The sequence below is a fragment of the Equus caballus genome, chromosome 26 (assembly GCF_041296265.1).
Source record: "Equus caballus isolate H_3958 breed thoroughbred chromosome 26, TB-T2T, whole genome shotgun sequence".
NCBI lineage: Eukaryota > Metazoa > Chordata > Mammalia > Perissodactyla > Equidae > Equus > Equus caballus.
The window spans coordinates 42180022-42203024 of record NC_091709.1 but is presented as its reverse complement, the minus strand read 5'-3'; the positions used below and the strand labels follow the sequence as shown (position 1 = coordinate 42203024).

Here is a 23003-nt window from a genome sequence, read left to right as displayed (position 1 = left end):
AGTAACTAAGTCTGCATGCTGTTAAAAAAGTGAAAAATTGTTTTTTAGGAATCAAGACTGTACAAATATCTCAGAACTTTCTAACACTTCTGAAAATGATGAACAAAATGCCGAGGATTTGGTATGAAGTTTGTCAATTTTATAATCATTTTTGTAAATTTTAAATGGTAACTTAAAAATAATGAGTGAAGTAGAAAATGCTGGTTATCTATGTCAATTCTTGCTATATGCCAATAAATTATGAAAATAGGGCTCTTGATAAAGGTAGTATTTTTTATCTAGCTGGTCAATGAGGTAATTTGTGTTAGCCAGTAATTGATATCAAATAAACAACATATATCTAAGTGAATAACAGGTGCAGAATACGTTCTCTTTCCAAATTTTAGATAGAGAAAGGTGTATTATAAGGTACTTCTGAAATAGTTTTGGTAAAACCAGTATCTGGAAGTTGAATTTAATTGTAATTAACAATTAATGAACTTTACTCACAGTCCCCTAAAGTCCTTCACTCAAGATGGTATTGAAGTGTAAGTAAGGCAGATGATCAGTGATGTGTAATTTCACTTCATATGGAATCAAGCTTTGTAGGAAGGATATTCTTAAAAACAGTGTCACTTTCTACACAAACTCTTATGTAGTTCACTGATTTTCATGCTAATTTATATTGGAATAAAAATGGATATACTAGTAAGTGATTTAGAGAATAAGAAAATATATAAAGTATGAAATCCAGGAACTGTAGGAGACTCTTTCTAGGGTTTTCTGGATAGACATAAAATACAAATTTAAAGCTGCTTTAAATGTACTATTTAAGACATGCACGAAGCAACTTTTTATAGCTTTGTTTAGGAATTACTACATGTTCTTAGGGAATGTAAAGGGTTATTAAGAATGATTGGTTTGTTGGAGTCTGTGTGCCACAAAGATCCTGTGATAGAGTCTGTCTTTTGAGATTTTGCTAAGTTATAACCTCCTGAGACCTATTAAGATTATTACATTTCTAATGAGAATTTTAACAGGTAATGTGCTCTGATTTTATTCCTAGGATGATAGTGATCTTCCTAAAACATCTTCTGGAAGAAGGAGAGTAAGTTAATCTGCCTGATTGACCTTTCTTGTTTACTTACTCTTTGTTTTAAAATCAACGTAAGATTTTAGATGTTGTCTTTGGAAAGTTATGTTGATACAGATATTGAATACTATATAAGAGAAAGGGGAGAAACCACTGAAAGGTGGATAGTTAGGTAAGGTTTCGTAAAGAGTTTTGATTTGAACTGTGTTCTCTGAATGAGATGGAGTAAGAAGAGGACATTCAAAAAGCTGGGGATATTATGATCCAAGCCAAAAAAGTAGGAATGTGTGGCATGTCGCTGGACTGGTGAGGGCACTGGCCTGACTAGGGTAGAGGTTGAATCTTAGAACTAGTGAGCAAAGTGGCTGTGTTTGGCTGTTATGTTGGGAGCAGATTATGGTGATACTGATAACCAAGGATTTCTTTTAAACTTAAAGTAGAGAATCAATTGCACAGCCAAAATAGATAAATAGATTTTGAGGGATAAGAGGAGAGGCATTAAAGGAAGTTAGTTAGGAGTTCATTGGAAGAATCTAGGAGTAAAGGATGAGCACCTAGTCAATGATAGTGTTTGCTTGGAATGGAGAGGAAGGGAAGAAGATGAGACCTTTTAAGGGGAAAATTAACTAGCATTTGGTAGCAACCTTTTTCCATAATGAGGATTTGTTAGAAGAGTTTAAGCAGAAGGTTGTATGGAAATAAGTTTTTCATATTGGATAGTTAGAATTGTGGTGTCACCAGCAGCTCTTGAAGTTCTAATGTAGTCGCTTAATAAAAAGTAAAGGTTATTAATCTGACAATGGTTAAAAATGTTAACGTTTTATGTTTTATCCAAATGCTGCTTAAATTTAAGCTTTTTATCACATTAATTTTCATAATGTGCTTGCCCCAAATAACATTGAAAAGTTAGATTTAAATTATTAGCATCTGATTGTCATTTTCTTATAATTTCATTTCTAAACAGATTCTCAAATGTTTAGTATCTTTTTAATATTTGTTTGCTATGGCTGCTGTAGCAAATTACAAATCTAGTGGTTTAAACAATAAAAGTATTATTTTACAGTTCTGTGGATTAGAAGTTTGATATGGGTCTCACTGTGCTAAAATCAAAGTGTTGGCATGGCTCTGTTCCTTCCTGGAAATTTTAGGGTTGGTTCTGTTTCTTTGCATTTTCCAGCTTCTGGAAGCTCATGGTACCCTTCTTCCATCGTCAAGTCAGCAGTGTATCATCTTCCAGTCTCTGACTAACCCTCTTCCTCCCTCTTATAAGGACCCTTGTGATGACATTAGGCAGGCCCTGATAATCCAGGACCGTCTCCTTATCTCAAGATTGTACCTTTAGTCACATCTCCATAGTCCGTTTTGCCACGTAAAGTGACATATTCACAGGTTCTTGAGATTAGGATGTAGACATCTTTGGGGGCCATTATTCTCCCTACCACATTATCCAGTGTGATACTTCACATTCTGTGAAAACGTTTTCTAAATTTGGGAGATAACTGCTGGAATGAAAAATATTTTTAGAGTAACAGATGTGACGTTGTTGATTTTTTACAAAAAAGTGGATTTTTTCTAAGTTCATGGAAGATCAGAGTAGCCACATTCTTATAGCATAATATGGAAGACAACAGCTCAGATGCGTTTTTACCACCATACTGTACCATACCAGAGTGTGATTTTACAAGACTGAAAAATGTTTTAATGTTGTGAATATATTTTTAGGTCCATGATTGGAAAAAAAGGAGTATCAAAGCAGTCAACTATGTTGAAAGCAACTGGAAGAAACAGTGTAAGGAATTAGTGAACTTAATTTTTCAGTGTGAAGATTCTGAACCTTTTAGACAACCTGTTGATTTGGTTGAATATCCAGTAAGTTACCATTATTTGAATGTTTGGGGCTTTTCTTGTTTTGTATAGTGGAGATTGGGGTAGAGGTATTTGAATTAAATTTTAAAGAATAAGATGTCTATGCTTTATGTTAACTTCTTTTACCACTAAGTCAGCTGTAGAAGAGTTTTATACGCAATTTTCTTGAATTTATGGACACCTCTGTGACTCACGTTAAGACTTAGTTAACCAGAGCCAGCCCTGATGGCCTAGTGGTTAAAGTTTGGCTCTCACTGCTTTGGCGGCCTGGGTTCATTTTCTGGTCCTGGAACCACACCTCCTGTCTGTCAGTTGCCATGCTGTGGTGGCAGCTCACATAGATGAACTAGAAGGACTCACAACTAGGATATACAACCATGTGCTGGGGCTTTGGGGAGGGGGAAGAAAAGGAAAATTGGCAACAGATGTTAACTCAGGGCGACTCCTTCCCTGCCAAAAAAAAAAAAGACTTAGTTAACCAGTGTTACATAATAATGAGAGCATTCTACGTGGCTATTTATTATCTAAGTAGGCCCAGCCCCGGTAAAACTGTAAGTTGATTAGAAGTGTTTATCTTCGGTCCTCCAGTAGTGGAATGGAAAATGATTGTAAAAACCAAAAGTCAGATTATAAAGCACAAATTTACTGTAGGAAGCTTGGAAATTACAGAAGAGTGTAAGAAGGAAATAAAAACCATTCCATATCTTGCTACCAAGTATAACATTTTGGTACATTTCTTGTCTGTATGTCTGGACCTCTTTAAAAATTACTGATTCTTAATATCCTTCTAACCTTTTTCTCTTCTGTCATTTTGAATATTTTAGAGATCTGATGCATTTATATTTCTAAAAGTAGGAATCAAATCTTAGAACTAATTATTATTTTTAAAACCTAGGACTACCGAGATATTATAGATACTCCAATGGATTTTGGAACAGTAAGGGAAACTTTAGAAGCGGGAAATTATGACAGCCCTTTGGAATTCTGCAAAGACATCCGGTTGATATTTAGCAATGCAAAAGCATATACACCGAACAAAAGATCAAAGGTAATTTTTAAAGTGGTGTATAAATAACAAAGTATACATGATCTGTGTAGATGCTAATTTTCTACTTCCTTGCAAAGGTTGGAATACTAAAGATAAGTGAGTAGAGCAAGTTTGCTGTTGAGAATAGAGCTTTTGCCACTGCTCAGATATGTGCTGTTGTTACCTTACAACTAGTAATGTTTATCTTTCCTAAAGTTTTATGAATAAATGAGGGTTGATGGGCGTGAGGGCACCAGTGTAATGAACAAATTTGGATTTGTTATATAGGATGAGAAAAATCTATGTTTTCATATATATGGGAATTTTGAAAAGTGGTGGGAAACTTACTGATAAAGTCTAGAACAATATTAAAAGTAAGAAAAGGGAAATCTGAAGTGAGGGTTTGACTTCTGACAACATACTCATATTTTGGATCTGAAGGAGAAGTGCATGAGCTATTTGATTATTTAGGAACACAAGTAGTGAATACACTCCTCAATTTTTGTGAAAATGTTATATATTGGATAACTTTTCAAAACTTGTTGGAGTATAATAAATATACAAAAGTGCTCATGTACTCTCGGTGAATTTTCATAAACGCACCCATTATAGCCAGTGTGCTGGGTAATTAAAAATAAAGAACAGTAATGAGAAGTAAGATTTTAAAAGTAAAGCTTGATATTATAGCACTTTCTCTATCATCAGTGAATTATTGCTGCTAATTAACCATTTTGCCTTAATTTCACTTTCCCCTCATTACTTATTACCCCACCTCCTGCTTTATTAATTCTTGTCTCAATTTGGGAACTCTTTCGTTGCACTCAATATTTGAATTGCTTTTTGGATCAGTTTAACATTAAAATCTAACATTTTTTCCAAGCTTCTGTTATTGTCAATATTCACCATTTATGAGACTGTTTATTTCTAGAGAGAATAATTAAAAGTTTTTCCCCCCTTTTGTTTAAAATACATGTTTGAGGATACATTGTACAACTCACCCGTTTAAAGTGTACAGTTTAATGGTTTTTGGTATATTATTCAAATTTTCAAAATTGTGGTTAAATATATATAACATAAAATTTATCATGTTAGCAGTTTTTAAGTGTACAATTTAGTGGCATTACTTATATTCACAAAGTTATTCAGCTATCACTGCTATCTATTTCCAAAGCTGTTTCATCACTCCAAACAGAAACTTTGTAACCATAAAGCAATAACTATATTCTGCCCTTCCCTCAGCCCTTGGTAAGCTCTAATCTACTTTGTATCTCAATGAATTTGCCTTTTCTAGATATGTAATATAAGTTGAATCATACAATGTTGGTCCTTTTGTGTCTGGCTTATTTCACTCAGCATAATGTCTTAAAGGTTCATCCATGTTGTAGCATCTGTCTACATTATTCATTTTTATGGTTGAATCATATTGCATTGTGTGGATGTGACATTTTGTTTTATCCATTCATCCCTTGATTGCCACTAGAGTTATTCCTACTTTTTAGCTATTGTGATTAATTCTGCCATGAATGTTGGAATACAAGGTGTCTGTAAGAGTTCTTTCTCTCAGTTTCCTTGGGTATATACCTAAGGGTGGAATTGCTGTTTCATAGGGTAATTTTGTTTTTAGTGTTTTCAGGAATATGTTACAGAACTGTATTCCATAAGGGCTGCTCCATTTTGCATTCCCACTGGCAATATATGAGGATTCCAATTTCTTCACATCCTTGCCAACTTCTTTTTTTTTTTTAAAAATTGTAGCCATCCTAATGAGTATGAAGTATTACATCATTGTGGTTTTGATTTGCATTTCTCTTATGACTTAAAAATTGTACCTGGTTTTACAAATTTCACTTACATTCACTTTACATATGTATGTGTATATATGAATTATATAGGAAATTCATGTATCTCACATACTTTTTTTTTTAAGTTCTCTAGTGTTATAGTTTCCACCACCCTCCTCTGCCATGCATTAGAGTGATTGATATTTTTTTATTTTATTTTATTGATATCGATACTTTTACACTTATTTTTAGGGATGATTGTAGATGAATAAAGAGTACATCCAGTAAATACATAGTTAGACCAGAAGTAATTTTTAGTGGCACTGAAGATCACGTTGCTGTTCTTTTAAAGATTTGATGTTATTTAATTATAAAAATTGTTAAAAACACAACTTTTCACATATATTTAAGTTCTAGGTTATATTTTTTTCTTCTACTGGATGCAAGGTATCCTTTTGTCTGTAATTCGTATTTAGATCTAAGTAGCACCAAAGGCAGTCAAATTACAAGTACAGACTGGTGTAAAAGTGCTTTTGTTCTGTTGCCCAAGGAGACACTGTTCTTTTGCTGCCTAAATAGCAGTCTTCAAACCAGCCAACTTCCCACCTTAACTTTAGGAGAAGGGGAGATGATGGGGGTTTGTATATGTACATGTGAAAAAGGGAAAAGCCAATTGAGAACCACTGACATAGACATAAGCCCTCAATTCTAGAGAGTTGCTTGATTTAAAACTACATTCTTTTCATCTGAGAGGTATATGTTTGACACTGCCTGTTTCTTGCAGATATCACTGAAGAGAAGGAGTGGGGAATAGATAAAATAAGTAACAGCCATTATCTGTAACAGTGATATAATAGATTGCAAGTAGCTTCAGTAATTATACAATTTGTTTTATAAAAATATTTTCTAAGATATTTTGTAGTTCTAGTTTTGCTCTCACATTCTTGCAGATTTACAGTATGACTTTGAGATTGTCAGCCTTATTTGAAGAAAAAATGAAGAAAATCTCCTCTGATTTTAAACTTGGTCAGAAATTCAATGAAAAACTTCGAAGAAGCCAGAGGTTCAAGAGACGGCGAAAATGTAATCGTGTCAGTCAGGCTAACAGAAGTATCAGGTGAATTGGTTATTGTAGGCTTTGTGTGCAATTTTTAAAATTTCAGGTGCTATTTCTTTGGTTTTATTATGCTAAAAATTGTTAATGATTTTAGTGTACAGCATATTCAGAAAAGACTAGCCATTTTTTTTATGGCTTTAAAGCATTCTGTGTATGTAGAGCTGTTGCATTGATTTGCCATTACATAAATTTGTAAGTTTGATGAAAAGCATCAGTTTTTAAAATCTTAATTATTTAAAGTGTCATTTACCTTTTTCATAAGAAACTTTTTTTTTAATGCAGAGAGTACAATGATTACTGTGTATGGCAATTGAACATTTGATTATGTAAGGGAAAATGTCAATTAGATATAATGCACCCTATTTTTACAAGAGGATTAGTTGTAAAGAAGAAATATAAAATGCAAGGTTTAGTCTGTTCATCAGTAATTTAATATTTATATTCTGTCTTCTTTGTGTAGCTTACGTTAACATCAAATTTACAGGTATTTTGAAGTGTGGAAATGCGAAAATGAAGTCATTCAATGTTCACTTTGTTTCCATGTACAGTTTGACTGTGCACTGTGCCCTTGATGGGCTTCTTCATGGTTGTTCTGGGGATTACATTGTGCATCTCCATTCAGAACAATCTACTTAGATGAATACTATTTAGTTCCCATAGTTATAAGAATTTTGTTCTAGTTTAGCTCCCTTTTCCCCATTATTTGTGCTATTATTGTCAAACAGATTGCAGCTTTGTTATGTTTTATGCAGTTGTCTTTTAAATCAGTTAATAAGGAATAAAAAATTATTTATACTGTTATTTATATTTTCCTGCGTAAATTGCCTTTCCCCTGTGGTCTTTATTTTTGTGGATTTCAGTTAACATCTGCTGTCATTTCTTTTTAGCCTGAAGTCTTTTAGTACTTCTTGTAAGGCAGATGTGCTAGCAGTAAATTCTGTCAGTCTTTGTTTATCTGGGAATGTCTTGATTCTACTTTCTTTCTTTAAGACTAGTTGTGTTGGATACAGAATTCTTACTTGATGGTGTTTTTCATTTGACATTTTGAGCATTTCATCCCACTGCCCTCCCTTGTTTCTGATGAGAAGTCAGCTGTTAATCTTATTGAGGTTCCCTCCCTTGTACATACTGCATAAAGTGTTTTTCTCTTGCTGCTTTCAAGATTTTCCCTTTGTCTTTATCTTGCAACTAATTGTGAGCCGTGCAGGTGTGGATTTTTCCTTCTTGGAATTTGTCCAGTTTTGTGGATGTGTAGAGAAAAGTTTTTCATCAAATTTGGGTTATTTCCAGCCATTATTTCTTTGAGGTTTTTTTCCTGTGCCTTTCTTTTTGGGGCTCTCTGAGGCTCTCTTCATTTACTTGTTTTTCTTTCTGTTCTTCATACTAGATAATCTGTATTGACAGTTTTCAAGGTCACTGGTTCTTGTACCAGCTCAGATCTGCTGTTGGGCCCATTTTGTGAATATTTATTTCAGTTACTGTATTTTAAACTGCAGAAATTTTAGTTGGTTATTTTTTATAATTTCTACCTCTTTATCAATATTATTTGTCATAATTTCCTTTAATTCTGTAAACATGATTTCATTTAGTTCTTCAAACATGTTTATAATTGATTTAAAAGTCTGGAGTCCAACATTTGGGTCCCGGGCCAGCCTGGTGGCACAGTGGTTAAGTGCGCACATTTCACTTTGGTGGCCCGGGGTTTGCTGGTATGGATCCTGGATGCAGACGTGGCACCACTTGGCAAGCCGTGCTGTGGTAGGCATCCCACATATAAAGTAGAGGAGGATGGGCATGGATGTTAGCTCAGGGCCAGTCTTCCTCAGCAAAAAGAGGAGGATTGGCAGCAGATGTTAGCTGAGGGCTAATCTTCCTCAAAAAAAAAAAAAAAAAAGAATCTCAAGGTCAGCCAACGGTCAGTAGATAACTGGATTCTCTCCAGTCTTTCTTGAATTTATGTGGAATCTTCCACTTTCCCAGGAAGATGTTGGAGCTTTTCAAAGACTCCTATGAGTGTCTCATTTCCTAGATCTCTCCTTTAAATTTCTGGTTTAACTCTTACTCTAACCAGTATGACAGCCTTAGGCAGCCATGCTGTTGGCCTTACTGGAGTGCTCTTGGGCATGCAGCTTTTCTGGGGAGTTCCCAGATCAGGCCAGCTTCCTCCACCTGCTAATTCTGGTCTTCAAGGCTTTCATGTCACAAGAATTGGGAGGTGTGTATGACTGGGAGCAGCCTCAAGTTAAAAATGCCAAAGGCTCCGCTGTTTTTACTTAGCTTCAGAAGTTTATCTTGAATAAACACTTTTTAATTTGTTACATGCCTTTGATTACTTTCTAGACTTCTGAAATGGTTGTTTTGGATTATTTTCCACCTTTTTTTTTGCTTTTTGGGTGAGAGGATTTATTGAAGTTGTCCTCATGGCATTCCTGCCCTCTATATTAGAATAGCAGAGCCTTGTTGAAACAGATAAACATACTCATTAGGTAAATGATTTACTCCTGTGCAGCTGTTTTGTGATCTGTAATTCAAGTACATACGTTACAATGTACTATGTGAGTCCTCCCCCACCTCTTTTTTAAAACTTTTCATTTTGAAATAATTTCAGAATTCTAGGAAAGTTGAAGAGTAATTTCAAAGGACTGCTGCATACTTTTTACTTGGATTCACCAGTTGCTCACATGATGTCACATTTGCTTTATTGTTACTTTATCAATAGCTTTTTCTTTTAAATCATTGAAAAGGATATTTCTGACATCATGCTCCTTTCTTTACCCCTAAATACTTAGTATGGATTTGCTAGGAACAAGGTTCGTGTCACACCTTGTTTGTATTTCTACAGTTGACCCAATAATGTCCTTAGGACAATTTTTTTCCCTAATCCAGATCCCATTAAGATCATGCATTGCGTTTAGTTGCTTTGTCTCTTTAGTCTCTTTTAATCTGGAATTTTATTTTCCACCTTTGTCTTCTTGATTGACATTTCTGAAGGGTATGGGTCATTTATGTTATAAATGACCCTCAGTTTGGGTTTGTCTTACTGTATAAATTTTTAACTTTTTTGTTTACTTTTAAAAACTACTTTTTCTTTGAACTAGGGAAGAGTCTAACAATTCAGAAAGACATAGGATAAAAAGGGAAAGTTTTCACTCTTGAGGTATTACTGTCTTGTCTACTGTTAAAAATCAAGTTTATGATAAGTATAAGTATGTAATTATTCTCTTTTGTATTTTATGGGTCTGCCCTCCAGATGATGGCAGTTACAATTTTGACATAACAAGCTTGAATTTTCTTATGATAGATAAACAATTAGTGCTTTAAGAATTGTGGTTATCTTTAAGCTCAGATGCCTTAGATAGTCGAAAAGCTCCTTTATCCTTTTGTCTTAAAGAAAAATAGGATTATCTCCATCTTTCTGTTACCCAGATGTGTAACTTAAAACTACAGACTATCTTGTCAGTAAACATCCATTCCTTTCCCTGTAATCCATGGCTCAGGGGCCAGCCACGGTGAACTGGTACTTGGATGTAAACAGATTTGTTTTAGGAAAAAACAACTTGTTCTGATCTCTTTTTAGCCTGTCTGTTTTCTGTTTAGGTTTTGTTGATTCCTTCTGTTAATTTTCTGCTGTCTTTAGGAAGATACAGGAGATGAGAGACAAAGTCATGTCGTATTAAGACTCAAATTTGTAATATGAATGAATGCCTGTATTACATAAATGTTGGTTCCCCTCTACATTTAATCCAAAGAACCTAAAGTATTCAGCATGATTGTCTGTAACTCTGTTACTTGGATCATTTGTTCATTACTCCAGTTTGGAATAAAACGATGTCAAATTTAGAGTAAGAGAATTTTCCATGCCAGAGTAAATTGTTAGTAATGAATATTTTAATGTCCTTATCATAAATTATTCTCAGATTAGGTAATAATACACTTTTATTTAGACATTCTCTGTTGTATTAAATATTGTTTCTTTTGTTTATATCTTTGACCAGAAATATCAAGCAGAAGCGGTCAAAATCTCAGACGAAAGTAATTCCTGAGTTGATAGGTTCTCCTACCCAGTCTACCTCAAGTAGGGCTGCTTATTCTGCAAGCCACAAGATGAGTGCTAGTCTCTCTTCGGGTGTTACATCTGGTAACTCTTCAGATTCAGCAGGATCATCAGAAAGAATGAGAAGAAATAGACCTGTCACTCTAACAAATGGCTCTACATTATCTGGTGAGAAGTGGAATGTTATGTTGACATTTCAAGTGTTGAGCACTCAAGTGGGTAACACTGCTAGTTACTATGGGTTTAGAGGAAAGAACAAATAAAGAAGACACGGCCTTGGCATTCAAGAATTTACAATTCTGGGGCCAGCCTCATGGCGGAGTGGTTAAGTTTGTGCTCTGCTTTGCTGGCCCAGGGTTTCATGGGTTTGGATCCTGGAGGCAGACCTAGTACCGCTTATCAGGCCATGCTGAGACAGTGTACCACAAAGCACAACTAGAAGGACCTGCAACTAGAATATACAGCTGTGTATGGGGGGACTTTGGGGAGAAGAAGAAGGAGGAGGAGGCGAAAAATTTAAAAAAAGATTGATAACAGATGTTAGGTCAGGTGCTGATCTTCAAAAAAAACCCCCAGAATTTGCAATTCAACGGAAGAGGCAAAAGTAACAAATAGGAACAATTCTTTACAAATGGTGCAACCACGTTTTATGCAAATTTAAATCTTCCAAATTTTAAATAATGCAGTATGAATATCCCAGATTGTAAAATTTGACATTTTTGTATTTCTTTAAGTTAAAAAAGGGCATGGTAATCTTCTAAGTTTAAAGCCAATGACCTAGTAAATTCTAAACTGTTTATGTTATTGCTGTTTGGTGGTATAACTGATCCCTTTATTAGCATTGTGTGAATGAAGCTTTGGTGTGTTTGTGCTTCTGTATGATTTTGGTGACTCATGATGATAGTATAATTATTGTTGTAATTTAAAATAATAGCATCAAATAGGTAGAATGCAGTCACGTTTTAGAGGTCTGGCACGCCTTACAGAAGAGTTTGGATTACTTAATTGGGTCCCTCATTGAGTAAGGGAATCGAAGGATGATTTCTGTTCCAGGAAGATTAATCATTTTGGTAATAATAATGCAGGGAAGGGGAGGAGTCAGGAAACAGCATCCAAGTGCTGGGGAGTGGAATAAAGTTAAAACAGTCAAAGTAGCCAAACAGCAGAGCAATTTCAAAGGAAGAAACACAATTTGGTGACTGATGATATTCTCTTAACACAGCCACTTTCTTCTCTAACATAGAGCTGAGTGGGGTTATGGAGCAAAATTTTGTCTTTTAACAATACATTCCTCCTCATTTTGATGAAGTTTTCATTCTGTGCTAGACATGTTAAGAACTGAATCTGGATGAAGGAACAGGAAATCTGAGTTTCCTGTCTTGTGTTCACACTGGGCTAAACACTCGTCAAGTAGAATAGTGAAGGAAAATGACCTGTACTATTTACATTATTTATCTCACTTTTTATACTTTTTTTTTTTGTGGAACATGTAGAAATGACCTTTCTTGAGCTGAAAGCATGTACGGTACAACTCTGCTGTTAGGAAGGGCTACTGGAGAATTGTTAAGTATGTCTCCTGATATGCTGGACTTGAAGTGCCTGTCTCATAACAGAAGGAAGTGGATAGTGGGGCTAATGAAATTTTTAAACAGAAGGTTTTATTTATAAAGTATATAAACTGTATTTTCTGAATGCAAACCAGGATTAATATGTTCCTTTCAGAAATAAGAGGAGACTCTTGATTTGGAACGCTGATTATGTACCTTTTATTACCAAAATTTTATCAGGTGTTCTTTGAAACAATTTTTAAAAACATATTCTCTTCTAAGTATTTTAAGAATCTCCTTTTTAGTCTGTTATGAAATATCTGTTGTGTGTGTAGTAAACATAGGAGAATATTTAATGAACTGTTGATGCTTTATTTTTCTTAGAAAGCGAAATGGAAGATTCGTTAGGTACCTCTTCATCATCTTCAGCTTCACATAGTTCAGAGGAAAGCAAAGAGAGTTTAAGAGCTCGTGAACCCTCTTTACGTAGTGGGCTGGCCAGAAACAGCAATCTCAGGGTGACCAGAACCAGAGCAGCTCAAAGGAAAACTGGTAAGAGACTCAGTGGTACTTCGCAGGAACGTATATCAAGAGGATCCAAAAGCTCAACATTGAATGGCGTATTGATTTAATATGTCTACATATGATTAAATGTCCTTTAGGCTTTTTGTTTTTTTTTAAATTGAGCTATAATTGACATATAACATTGTTAGTTGCAAGTGTACAACAAAATGATTCAATATTTGTATACATTGCAAAATGATCACCTCAATAAGTCTAGTTACCATCTGTCACTCTACATAGTTAGCAAAAATATTTCTTTCTTGTGATGAGGACTTTTAAGAATTATTCTGTTAGCAACTTTCAAATATGCAGCACAGTATTATTAACTGTAGTCATTGTGCTGTACATTACATCCCCATGACTTATTTATTTAATTTTTTTTGTGAGGAAGATTGGCCCTGAACTAACGTCTGTTGCCAATCTTCCTCTTTTTGCTTGAGGAAGATTGTCCCTGAGCTAACATCTCTGCCAGTCTTCCTCTGTTTAGTATGTGGGATGCTTCCACAGCATGGCCTAATGAGCGATGTGTAGGCCTGTGCCTTGGATCTCAATCCACAAACGTGGGCCGAAGTGGAGCATGCGAACTTAACCACTACCCACTGGGCTGGCCCCTCTGTGACGTATTTATTTTATAAGTGGAATTTTGTACCTTTTGACCTCCTTTACCCATTTCACCCCCGCCCTCCAGTCTGTTCTCTATATTTAAGAGCTTGGGTTTTTTTTTTTAGACTTCCATTTATAAGTGAGATCATATGGTATTTGTCTTTCTCTGACTTATTTCACGTAGCATAATGCCCTCAAGGTCCATCCATGTCGTTCGAATGGCAAGATTCCATTCTTTTTTTATGACTGAACAGTATTACTTTGTGTAGCTATACCACCTCTTCTTTATCCATTCATCCATCGATGGACACTTAGGTTGTTTCCTTATCTTGGCTATATGAATAATGCTGCAGTGAACATGGGAGGGCATATATCTTTCTGAGTTAGTTTTTGTTTCTTTGGCTAAATATCCAGAAGTGGAATTTCTGGATCATATGCTAGTTCTATTTTTAATTTTTTGGGTGAACCTCCACACTGTTTTCCATAGTGGCTGCAGCAGTTTACATTGCCGCCAACAGTGCACAAAGGTTCCCCTTTTTCTGCATTCTCACCAACACTTGTTATTTCTTGTCTTTTTGATAATAGCCATTCTAAAAGGGTTGAGGTGATATCTCACTGTAGTTTTGATTTGCCTTTCCCTGATGATTAGTGATATTGAGCATCTTCTCATGTGCCTCTTGGCCATCTGTATGTCTTCTTTGACTTACAGATATTTTTTCCCATTTGGTAGGTTGCCTTTTCATTTTGTTGATGATTTCCTTTGCTGTGCAGAGCTTTTTAAATTTGATGTAGTCTTACTTGTTTATTTTGCTTTTGTTGCCTTTGCTTTTGGAGTCAGTTCCAAAACCTCATCACCAAGACTGATGTCAAGGAGCTCATTGCCTGTGCTTCCTTCTAGGAGTTTCATGGTTTGAGGTCTCACATTCAAGTCTTAATCCATTTTGAGTTAATTTTTATGTATAGTGTAAGACAGTAGTCTAGTTTCATTCTTTTGCATGTGGCTGTCCAATTTTTCCAGCACCATTTATTGAAGAGACTGTCCTTTCCCCATTGTATATTCTTGCCTCCTTTGTCATGAATTAAATGACCATATACATGGGTTTATTTCTGGGTTCTCTGTTTCATCCTTTAGGCTTTTTGGATTTAGAAAGGAAATCTAGTTCAGCATTAAAAAACAAGGAACATCAGTACTAAAATAATCAGGTCATTAGGAAATGTTGAAATGAGGATCTTTTTAATCTTACTGTTACTTTATTTCTAGGTCCTGTTTCTTTAGAAAATGGATGTGGCCGAAAAGCCACTCGAAAGAGAGTCTATTTAAGTGACTCTGATAACAATTCAGTGGAGACTGCTGAAAGTTTAAAAGCCAGAGCTAGAAATAACCGGAAAGTTCTACGAAAGTGTGCTGCTGTGGCTGCCAATAAGATAAAGTTAATGAGTGACGTAGAGGAGAATTCTAGCTCTGAGAGTGTCTGTTCTGGCCGCAAGCTGCCTCACCGCAATGCTTCTGCCGTAGCTAGAAAAAAGTTACTACATAATTCTGAAGATGATCAGAGCTTAAAGTCAGAAATTGAAGAAGAGGAGCTAAAAAATCAAAATCACGCATCACCGTTGTCCACTTCTCATGCTGCCCAGAGTACTGGCAATGAATCTGAAGACGGCGATTCAGAGTCAGAAAGTGATCTACGGGTAGCCCGGAAAAATTGGCATGCTAATGGTTACAAGTCCTATACTCCAGCAACTTCTAAAACAAAATTTCTTAAAATAGAGTCTTCTGAGGAAGACTCTAAAAGTCATGATTCAGATAATGGACATGATAGAACTGCTGGCCCATCAACGTCTGGGCAGAAACTTAAGGCAGAACGCATCTCAGAAGAAGAGGAGGAAGCAGATTCTGAACCAAGAAAATATATTGGTAGGAAATACAACGCAAGTCACAAGAACGCTACTTTCCTTAAAAAAGCAAAGATCTTCAGTGATTCAGAGGACTCTGAATCTGAAGAACAAGATAGAGAAGATGGCACATGTCACAAAATGGAAACAAACCAGATTTCAGGGAATTTGAAGTGTGAACCTATTGCTGGGTCCCAGTGTTTCTCAGATCATGTATCTGAAACTGATGTGGATTCAGACGATGACAAGACAAAACAAAAATCAAGCAGTTCTACGAAAGGTAATTCAAAACGTTTAACCCTGGTTCACTGATTATTCTCACTGTCCTTTCCTTACAGCAAACAATGCTTTTTCTTTTCTATGAAACATCTCTTTGCCAGCTGTTTTCTCTACCCCACACATTCTCCGTGAGTCTTTTCTGTGCATCTCTATATTCCTGTGTGCATGCCTACCTATTTGTCGGGCACGTTAAGTTTTATTCACATAACAGGAAGTCTTGGCCTTAATGACTATTTCTACTAAAGATTTCACTTCCTTGTATTGGTGATGGGAATATTGTATTGGCTATGGGTTTAAGAAGAGCAGAGGCAAGCACATTTGTAAGCTGTGGTGATAACAGATTGAGAAGAGGAAAGAAAAGGGTAGGACTGGTTGAAAAGAATGTGGTAAGTAATAATAGCAGCTAACAGAACAGTTACCAAGCTGTGTCTACGTATCAGGAAGTCTTTTTAAATGATTTACATTTATTAATCAGTTTAGTCTTCATATCTTTTATGAGATAGGAACTATTATTATTGGCCATTTTACTGATGATACTGGACCATGGAGAGATGAAATAACTTGCTGAATTAAGATTGTACTCCTGGTAAATGGGAATTGAAGAAAAATATTAAAGAGCAGGAGGCAACTAAAGCTAAGATTTAAAAGTAGTTGGTGTGATTGGAATTTGTGAAGTTAAGAAACATTTCAGGGAGGCTGAGAGTAAGTGATTAGTTGGGATACCTTAGTGCAGTGGGAACGAGAGTTTAGTCTGTATTCATGTAAATAAAATACTCGAGTGTCAAGTGTTTTGTGTTCGTAGATAGAAAGGCATGGGGTATTATTGATGAGAATATGTTATACTGGTGAGTGACGCCGAGGCTGAAATCACTGCTCTAAAGTATTAAGAACCCACCCCATTCACTGCCATCCTCCTTCCAGGTGAATAAGAATTCTGGACTTAGTTGTTTAAAATGTTGAACATTTAATTCCTTTAGACTTACTCTTCTATTAAAGATTAAAGGAATACTTTTAATTTTTAGATTCTACATCACAAGACCATGGACAAAGCAGAAAAGTTTCCAGAAAAAGGGTCTGTTCCAGTGACTCAGACAGCAATTCAAAAGTGGTTAAGAAATCACCAAAAGCCAAAACAGGTCTCCAAAGGATTCCTCGAAGATGTGCAACCACCGCTGCCAGTAAGATTAAGCTCATGAGTGATGTGGAAGATGTTAGTTTAGAAAATGTGTGTACCAGAAGCAGAAATGGAAGGAAAAGGCTCCATTTTGCATCTATGACAGCTAAGAAGATAGTGAGTGATTCTGAGGGAGATGGAAACTGTGAAGTGCCAAATGAACAGTATGCCTGTGAAAGGAAGCCACCAGAAGCTGACTCAGAAGGCAGTACAAAAAGTATTCACCAGTCTTTAAATGGAGACTCGGACTCCGAAGGTATTTTAAATTCAGAACACAAGAACAGGCACACCACTCGTCACAAAACAAATGTTGCACCTTCTAAAACAAAGAATTCTATGATTGGGTCTTCAGAGGAAGATTCAAAAAGCCATATTCCAGGGGGTGAGATTGGTAGAAAATTTTCTTCTGAGTCAACTTTGGTGCAAAAAACTACTGCAGAGAATAACTTTGAAGAGGAACTGAATTATGGGCTGCGCAGGTGGAATGGCAGAAGACTCAGGACCTATGGGAAGGCTCCTTTCAGTAAGACAGAAGTTATTCGTGATTCTCAGGAAGCAGCCGAGACGGAAATAAAAAGGAAAAGACTGCATCCTGAATTGGAAAATGTGAAAATTTCTGAAACAACAGGGAGTTCAAAGTGTGGACCTGACACTAGTCCCAAATCTGATTCAGATTTGGGATCTGTAACTGAATCAGATGTTGACTGTACTGATGATACAAAAACCAAAAAGAGGAAAATGAGAGGAAAAGCAAAAGTAGTTAGAAAAGGTAAAACTTTTACAGCTAACATATCTAAAACTGTGAGACGACAAAGACAAAGCAAACGTCCTAGGTTAAATTTGGATGATAATGACTGGGAGGATTTGGACTATGCAAAATCTAAGAGAGTTCTCCGACGTTCAAAAATAAAAACGAGAAATCAGGGTAGAAGGACCGTGAGATACCATGATGGGGATGATGATAGAAGCTTAGAAAATGTGTTAGATTTTGATGATTGCACCTTATGACCTTGAGGGAAAACCAGTTCATTTAGAGGAAATGGACTGGAATTTATGGTGAAAGTTGGCTGTTGAAATTATTTGTGTCCTACAATTCAGGGAATATATTTATATTTTTCTATGAAAAGTTATGAATGTGACTAAATCATGACTGTTATTTTTATTTGCACTTGCTTGCCTTTGTAGCAGCTTTCAGCACAGGTGCCAAAATATGCTTCATTTTGGGGGCAGATCTACTTTGACAGTATTTAACTACATATAGCAAGATTTTGAAATATGTTAAACACTAAATATCCTGGTTATCAAAACCAATGAGCATTACTTTCTTGGTAGCAAGTGTCACACAGTTATTTTCTGAATTCATCAAGAGGTGGTAGTTTCTAACCCCAGCTCTATTGTAGTGTAACAATTTTATGTGACCTATGTTTACAGATTCTCCATAAATATTATGTGCATAATTACAATCATGGGAGGTGTAACCATGATTAGTAGGCAAGGTACCTACCACTTTTTTTTTTTCTTTCCCTGGCTACTTGAGTAGAATGCATTATACCAGATTTAGTAATCTTCATTGAAATGGTTTCCAGTTTTCTTTCCAAATGCTGTTGAGTCTTTCTCTCTCTTTATTTTTAAGGAAAATATCACTTTTATTTTATAAACTTGAATTTATAAAGTGCTGGTAAATTATTTTTTTTTAATATTTTTGATTGTATATTTTAAACCGCTAAGGCCAGACCATAGTCCTAGCATTTTCTTTTTAAATTGTGCACTAACAAAATGCTATATAATTTGTCTTTCCAAGATCTCCTGGTTTCCATATAAGGGATTTAACCAAAATCTTGGTCTTCCATAGTCTTACTCTGTGAAATAGAGGAGTTTGTGTGCCTTAGATTTAGGAAAAGTGTGTTCTTTAATAGAGTGTACGGGGCTAAAAGAGTATTTAAATTATATGTAGTTTTCCCCAATTTCTATTGAAATTGTAGAGTTGAGTTTTGTTAAAAGTGCAATCACAAATCTCATCTATATAGGAAAATAGTTCAATGTCATTCTTCATCTCTTCGTTTTAGCTTACTGCTGCCATGTGCAATCCCAAGCATTCTTTGCTGGGGCAACTAAGTGTATCTTTCTGAGTGACCTCTAGTTTAAATCTAAGAAACTGTCAAGTGTTGTGGGAAAATAATTTTGGAATCCCTTTAAAGTGAAACTTGTGTCACATCATCAAATACCATAGTACACTTATTTTTGAGCCAAATATTTTTACTTGATAGGTTGTGCTACTCCAAACAGTATAGGTGCCCGTTTCTAGCTTGATTGTGCCTGAAGATGGACTTGATTCAAATGGTTTACATATTTTGTAGCTAAGGTGTATGTTACAGTACTCCCACCTTGTTATTTATTGGCCCTAACTGTTTGGTTTCAGACAAAATTAACCCTTTTCTCCTCTGTATCCTTCAGGTGGCAGATAAGGAAAAGCATCAGATTCTGATATCAGTGTTAGAGAATGTTCCTAAGCGTTGTTACTTTTTAGTTATCTGTTCCACTTGACATGGTAGAAGGTACTTTCTCTTTCTATTCTGATGTAAGGGAAAGGATGTTTTTGGACATTACCAACTTAGATAAGCAGGATACCTACCTCTCCTTTGGTTGTTTAGAGAGCTATCACCACTTCAAAGCTATGATGCTCTTCTTCTCAAAGCTCACGTTAAGTGTATAGTAGACAGATTGATTTAGGATAATTGTCCTTAACTATTGACCTGAAAAAATTAATGGCATACTCTTTACTTCCCTAATTTTAAGAAATGGTAATAGATGTCTTGTCCATTAATTTATTTAAATGCTTCTTAAGCTTCTCTGTTTTATATCTATTCTCAGGGTTATAACTCCGTGTTTACCATCATCTGCAAAAAGGTACCAAAAAAATCCATAAATAAATATGGAATACATTCATAAATACCTAAATTCTTTTGGTAAAGTGATATTTTGACCGTTTAGGCTTCGTCAATAGAACTATTCTTATCTTTTGGACTGAATTAACTGGTCGTTGATTGGCTGGTCAACCAATTACTGTTTTCATTTTGTACAAAATGGTTAGACCCTGGTGTATAGAAGCAGTATTTTGGTTTCATCTGAAAAAAACAAGAATTGACCTGGTGACTTTGAAAGCATGGTTGACAGTGGTAGCTTCTCAAGTTCTGAAGTAAAACTAAGGAATTAGAGACTCATTTTTATGGGTTTTTTTGGTCATGGTGCTATTCCTAAGGTTAATTTTGAATATGTGACACACACTCCTAAGTACCTTTAAGGAAAATTAATAAATAATTAATAGTTCAAAATGTTTACATTGAGCACTAGAACATGTTTGACTTCTTTTCTACTTTACGCGAAACGTGCAGGGATTAAATGCACAGGTGTACTTTAGTATGTTTGGGATCGGTGTGTATCTTGTGAAAAAAGACAAAAGATTACACATTGAATGTGAACTGATCCACAAGTAAGTGCTACAGCTTTCCATTGCACTTGAAGTAACTTAATGGTGTATGTGAAAAAAAGACTACTGTGGTTATGTATGTCCAAAGTCCTATGATTTTATTCATTTATGGTTAAAAAAGGTTTGAGGTGTTTAGATTTGAGTTTTGATTCCTTTGAAAGAATAATTTTATCAAGCATATTAGAAAAAAACGATTTCAAACATTTAAAAAGGTGAAGTTTAAAAAGCATATTTTTCATAACCTACTTATTATAAAAGGGTATACTGACAATGTGTAGTAACTTCTGAATAAAAGGAAAAGTTTATCCCATTTTCAGATAATTCCTAGGTTGATCATTCTCCCTTTTTTGCTTTAGGGGAAACTCTCTGATTAAATCCTCTCTCAATTTAGTAATCCTTGGAAAGAGTGATAAAGCACTTACAGCTCCTAAGTTACAACACAAAAGGTTTTTTCTGAATAGTGGAGAGTTGTACCTAAAAAGGAAATTACTTTTATAATAAGAAAATAGGGAGAAAGTACTTAGTTTTAGGAAAAGGCACTTCAAAACCCAGAAGTGCACATGGAAAAAGGAGACATAAAACAAACCAATAAAAATATTGTTTGAAGGTACTACTATCCAAAAGTAAAAATAAGACGCGTCACTAAATCCTTCGCATTCCACTGGTTAATTACTCTTAAGTAAAAATTATTATTTAGAATAACACTGGGTCCATACTACATTCCCTGTCCCTCTTCTGTCCTTTTTTAATAATCAGAACAAAGAATTTATTAACTTCACTGTATGGTATTAAAAACTAAATTGAAAGGATTTTAACCTCTTCTGTTAGTACAAATTGAATTTGATTGTGCCACCTGAAAAAAAGAGAGGTTTATGTATCAGAATGCAAGAACATTGTTAAAGGTGTGTGCAGTAATGTTGGTTTTCCTTTTTACTCAGTTGTGTTGATTCTTTTGAGTAACTTCTACAAGGCTAGAAAAGGTCTTTTTGCCTTGCACTTTTATAGCTGAAATACCAGTGCCGTTCTTTTCGTTGATATTAAGTCAGTATATTTACTTTATCAGGTATCTTGTAGTGGTCCCTAAATAGTTTTCTTATATTGTATGGAAATTATATTCAGTTATTCTAGTATGATGGAGTGCAACAGAGCACCTTCATTGTAGAACTTTCTGTTGATTATTATTTAAGTTATACCTCTCAACTTCTGCTGTGGATATCAGGGAATAATAAAGCAGAAACCCTAAGAATTTTCAACTGAACAGTTTAAAGACTGTCTCCTATTCTAGTATTTGGGAACATACAGACCAAACCAAATAAATTGGTCAAGGCTAAGGAGAAGATGGAGCATTGTGGAAAAATCTAGTACAACTAGATTAGTAAGTGCTAATCCTTTTAGCTCAAAATGGAATTAATGGAAAGGATTGAAGTGTAAAGAGTATAATGGTGAGGGCTGTGTTGTCTTTTCTCACATTTTAAAGAAAGGTTTTATAGCTGTCTTCTTAAATTATAGATGTTGCATAAGGATACATGGGAATTCTCAAAGTTAAGAGATTTTTACCAGCCCCTCATAATCTGCCAAGCTTGTTCTGAATATATTGTTAATTTGGTAGGAAAATATCAAGACTCTTACTTGGCATCTCCTCAAGGATTGCTTTTATGGATTTGATGGAAGGCGGGAGATATGGGTAGGGGGACCAGTCACAACATTTGGGTCCTACAAATCTGCAGGCTCTATCTTTGGCAGCACGTAAGTTAACTATAGACTCTGTATTTATTTGTCAAGACTGATAGTTTCATTGAATTTAATTACCAGTGCTACAGCATATTTTCTGGTCATACTTTAGTTTTAAAGTTAACCTTAAGGTAAGTTTTATCATTTATTAAAACCTTTAATGGCATTTGGACTGTGAAAGAGAAAGAGGCATTCTGACTGACCTAACTGAAATGAGAGGCCCAATTACAGACTGATCCGATTGCCGTAGCCAGCCCTGCCCACCGTGCTTCCACGGGGAAAGGATCCACCCATGATGAGTTTGTACAGTATCGAATGCTAAGGGAATCTTTAATTTTTAATATATCGAAGGTAATTTTTTGTATTGCTCTATACTTAGTCCTTGCACTGTATGTACACATTGAGTTCACCTGTAAAAGTCTAACTGTTATACTGGAGCCTGTCAAAAGGAAGTTTTCCACTCCCACATAAGATCTCTACTTTAATTTTCTAAATTAACTCATTACCACATCTGAGTCTTAGCATTGCCATCTAGGAGCCCGTTTTTGAGTCCATTACTACCTAAAGTAGTAATAATTTATTACTACTTAATATATAGTAGTAATTTATTACTACTTTATTATAAATTTAATATAGTCATTCTAATGACAAAAGGCTTTTTTTAAAACTACTTAAGCCCAAGTAAAAAGCTAAAGCTGGTTAATTCTGTAAGGTCTGCAGTATGCAATCAATTTCTCATGCAACTCATCTTTACCTCTTGTCTTAAGCTGCCCCCTATCCTTTATCCATTTGTGATTTCTTCTCATGC

The 23003-nt window shown here is 35.3% G+C and overlaps 1 protein-coding gene across 1 annotated transcript in view; it reads left to right on the top strand.

Annotated features, from left to right (window-relative positions):
• BRWD1 (bromodomain and WD repeat domain containing 1) overlaps positions 1–23003 on the top strand; it is a 129565-nt gene that overhangs the window by 98635 nt on the left and 7927 nt on the right. Inside the window, exons 33-41 of the mRNA XM_023630166.2 lie at positions 49–121; positions 1046–1087; positions 2795–2941; positions 3834–3986; positions 6697–6863; positions 10859–11085; positions 12849–13016; positions 14893–15804; positions 16826–17746. Of these exons, the coding sequence (XP_023485934.1) occupies positions 49–121; positions 1046–1087; positions 2795–2941; positions 3834–3986; positions 6697–6863; positions 10859–11085; positions 12849–13016; positions 14893–15804; positions 16826–17746 (2810 nt within the window). The remainder of the gene's footprint in view (positions 1–48; positions 122–1045; positions 1088–2794; positions 2942–3833; positions 3987–6696; positions 6864–10858; positions 11086–12848; positions 13017–14892; positions 15805–16825; positions 17747–23003) is intronic.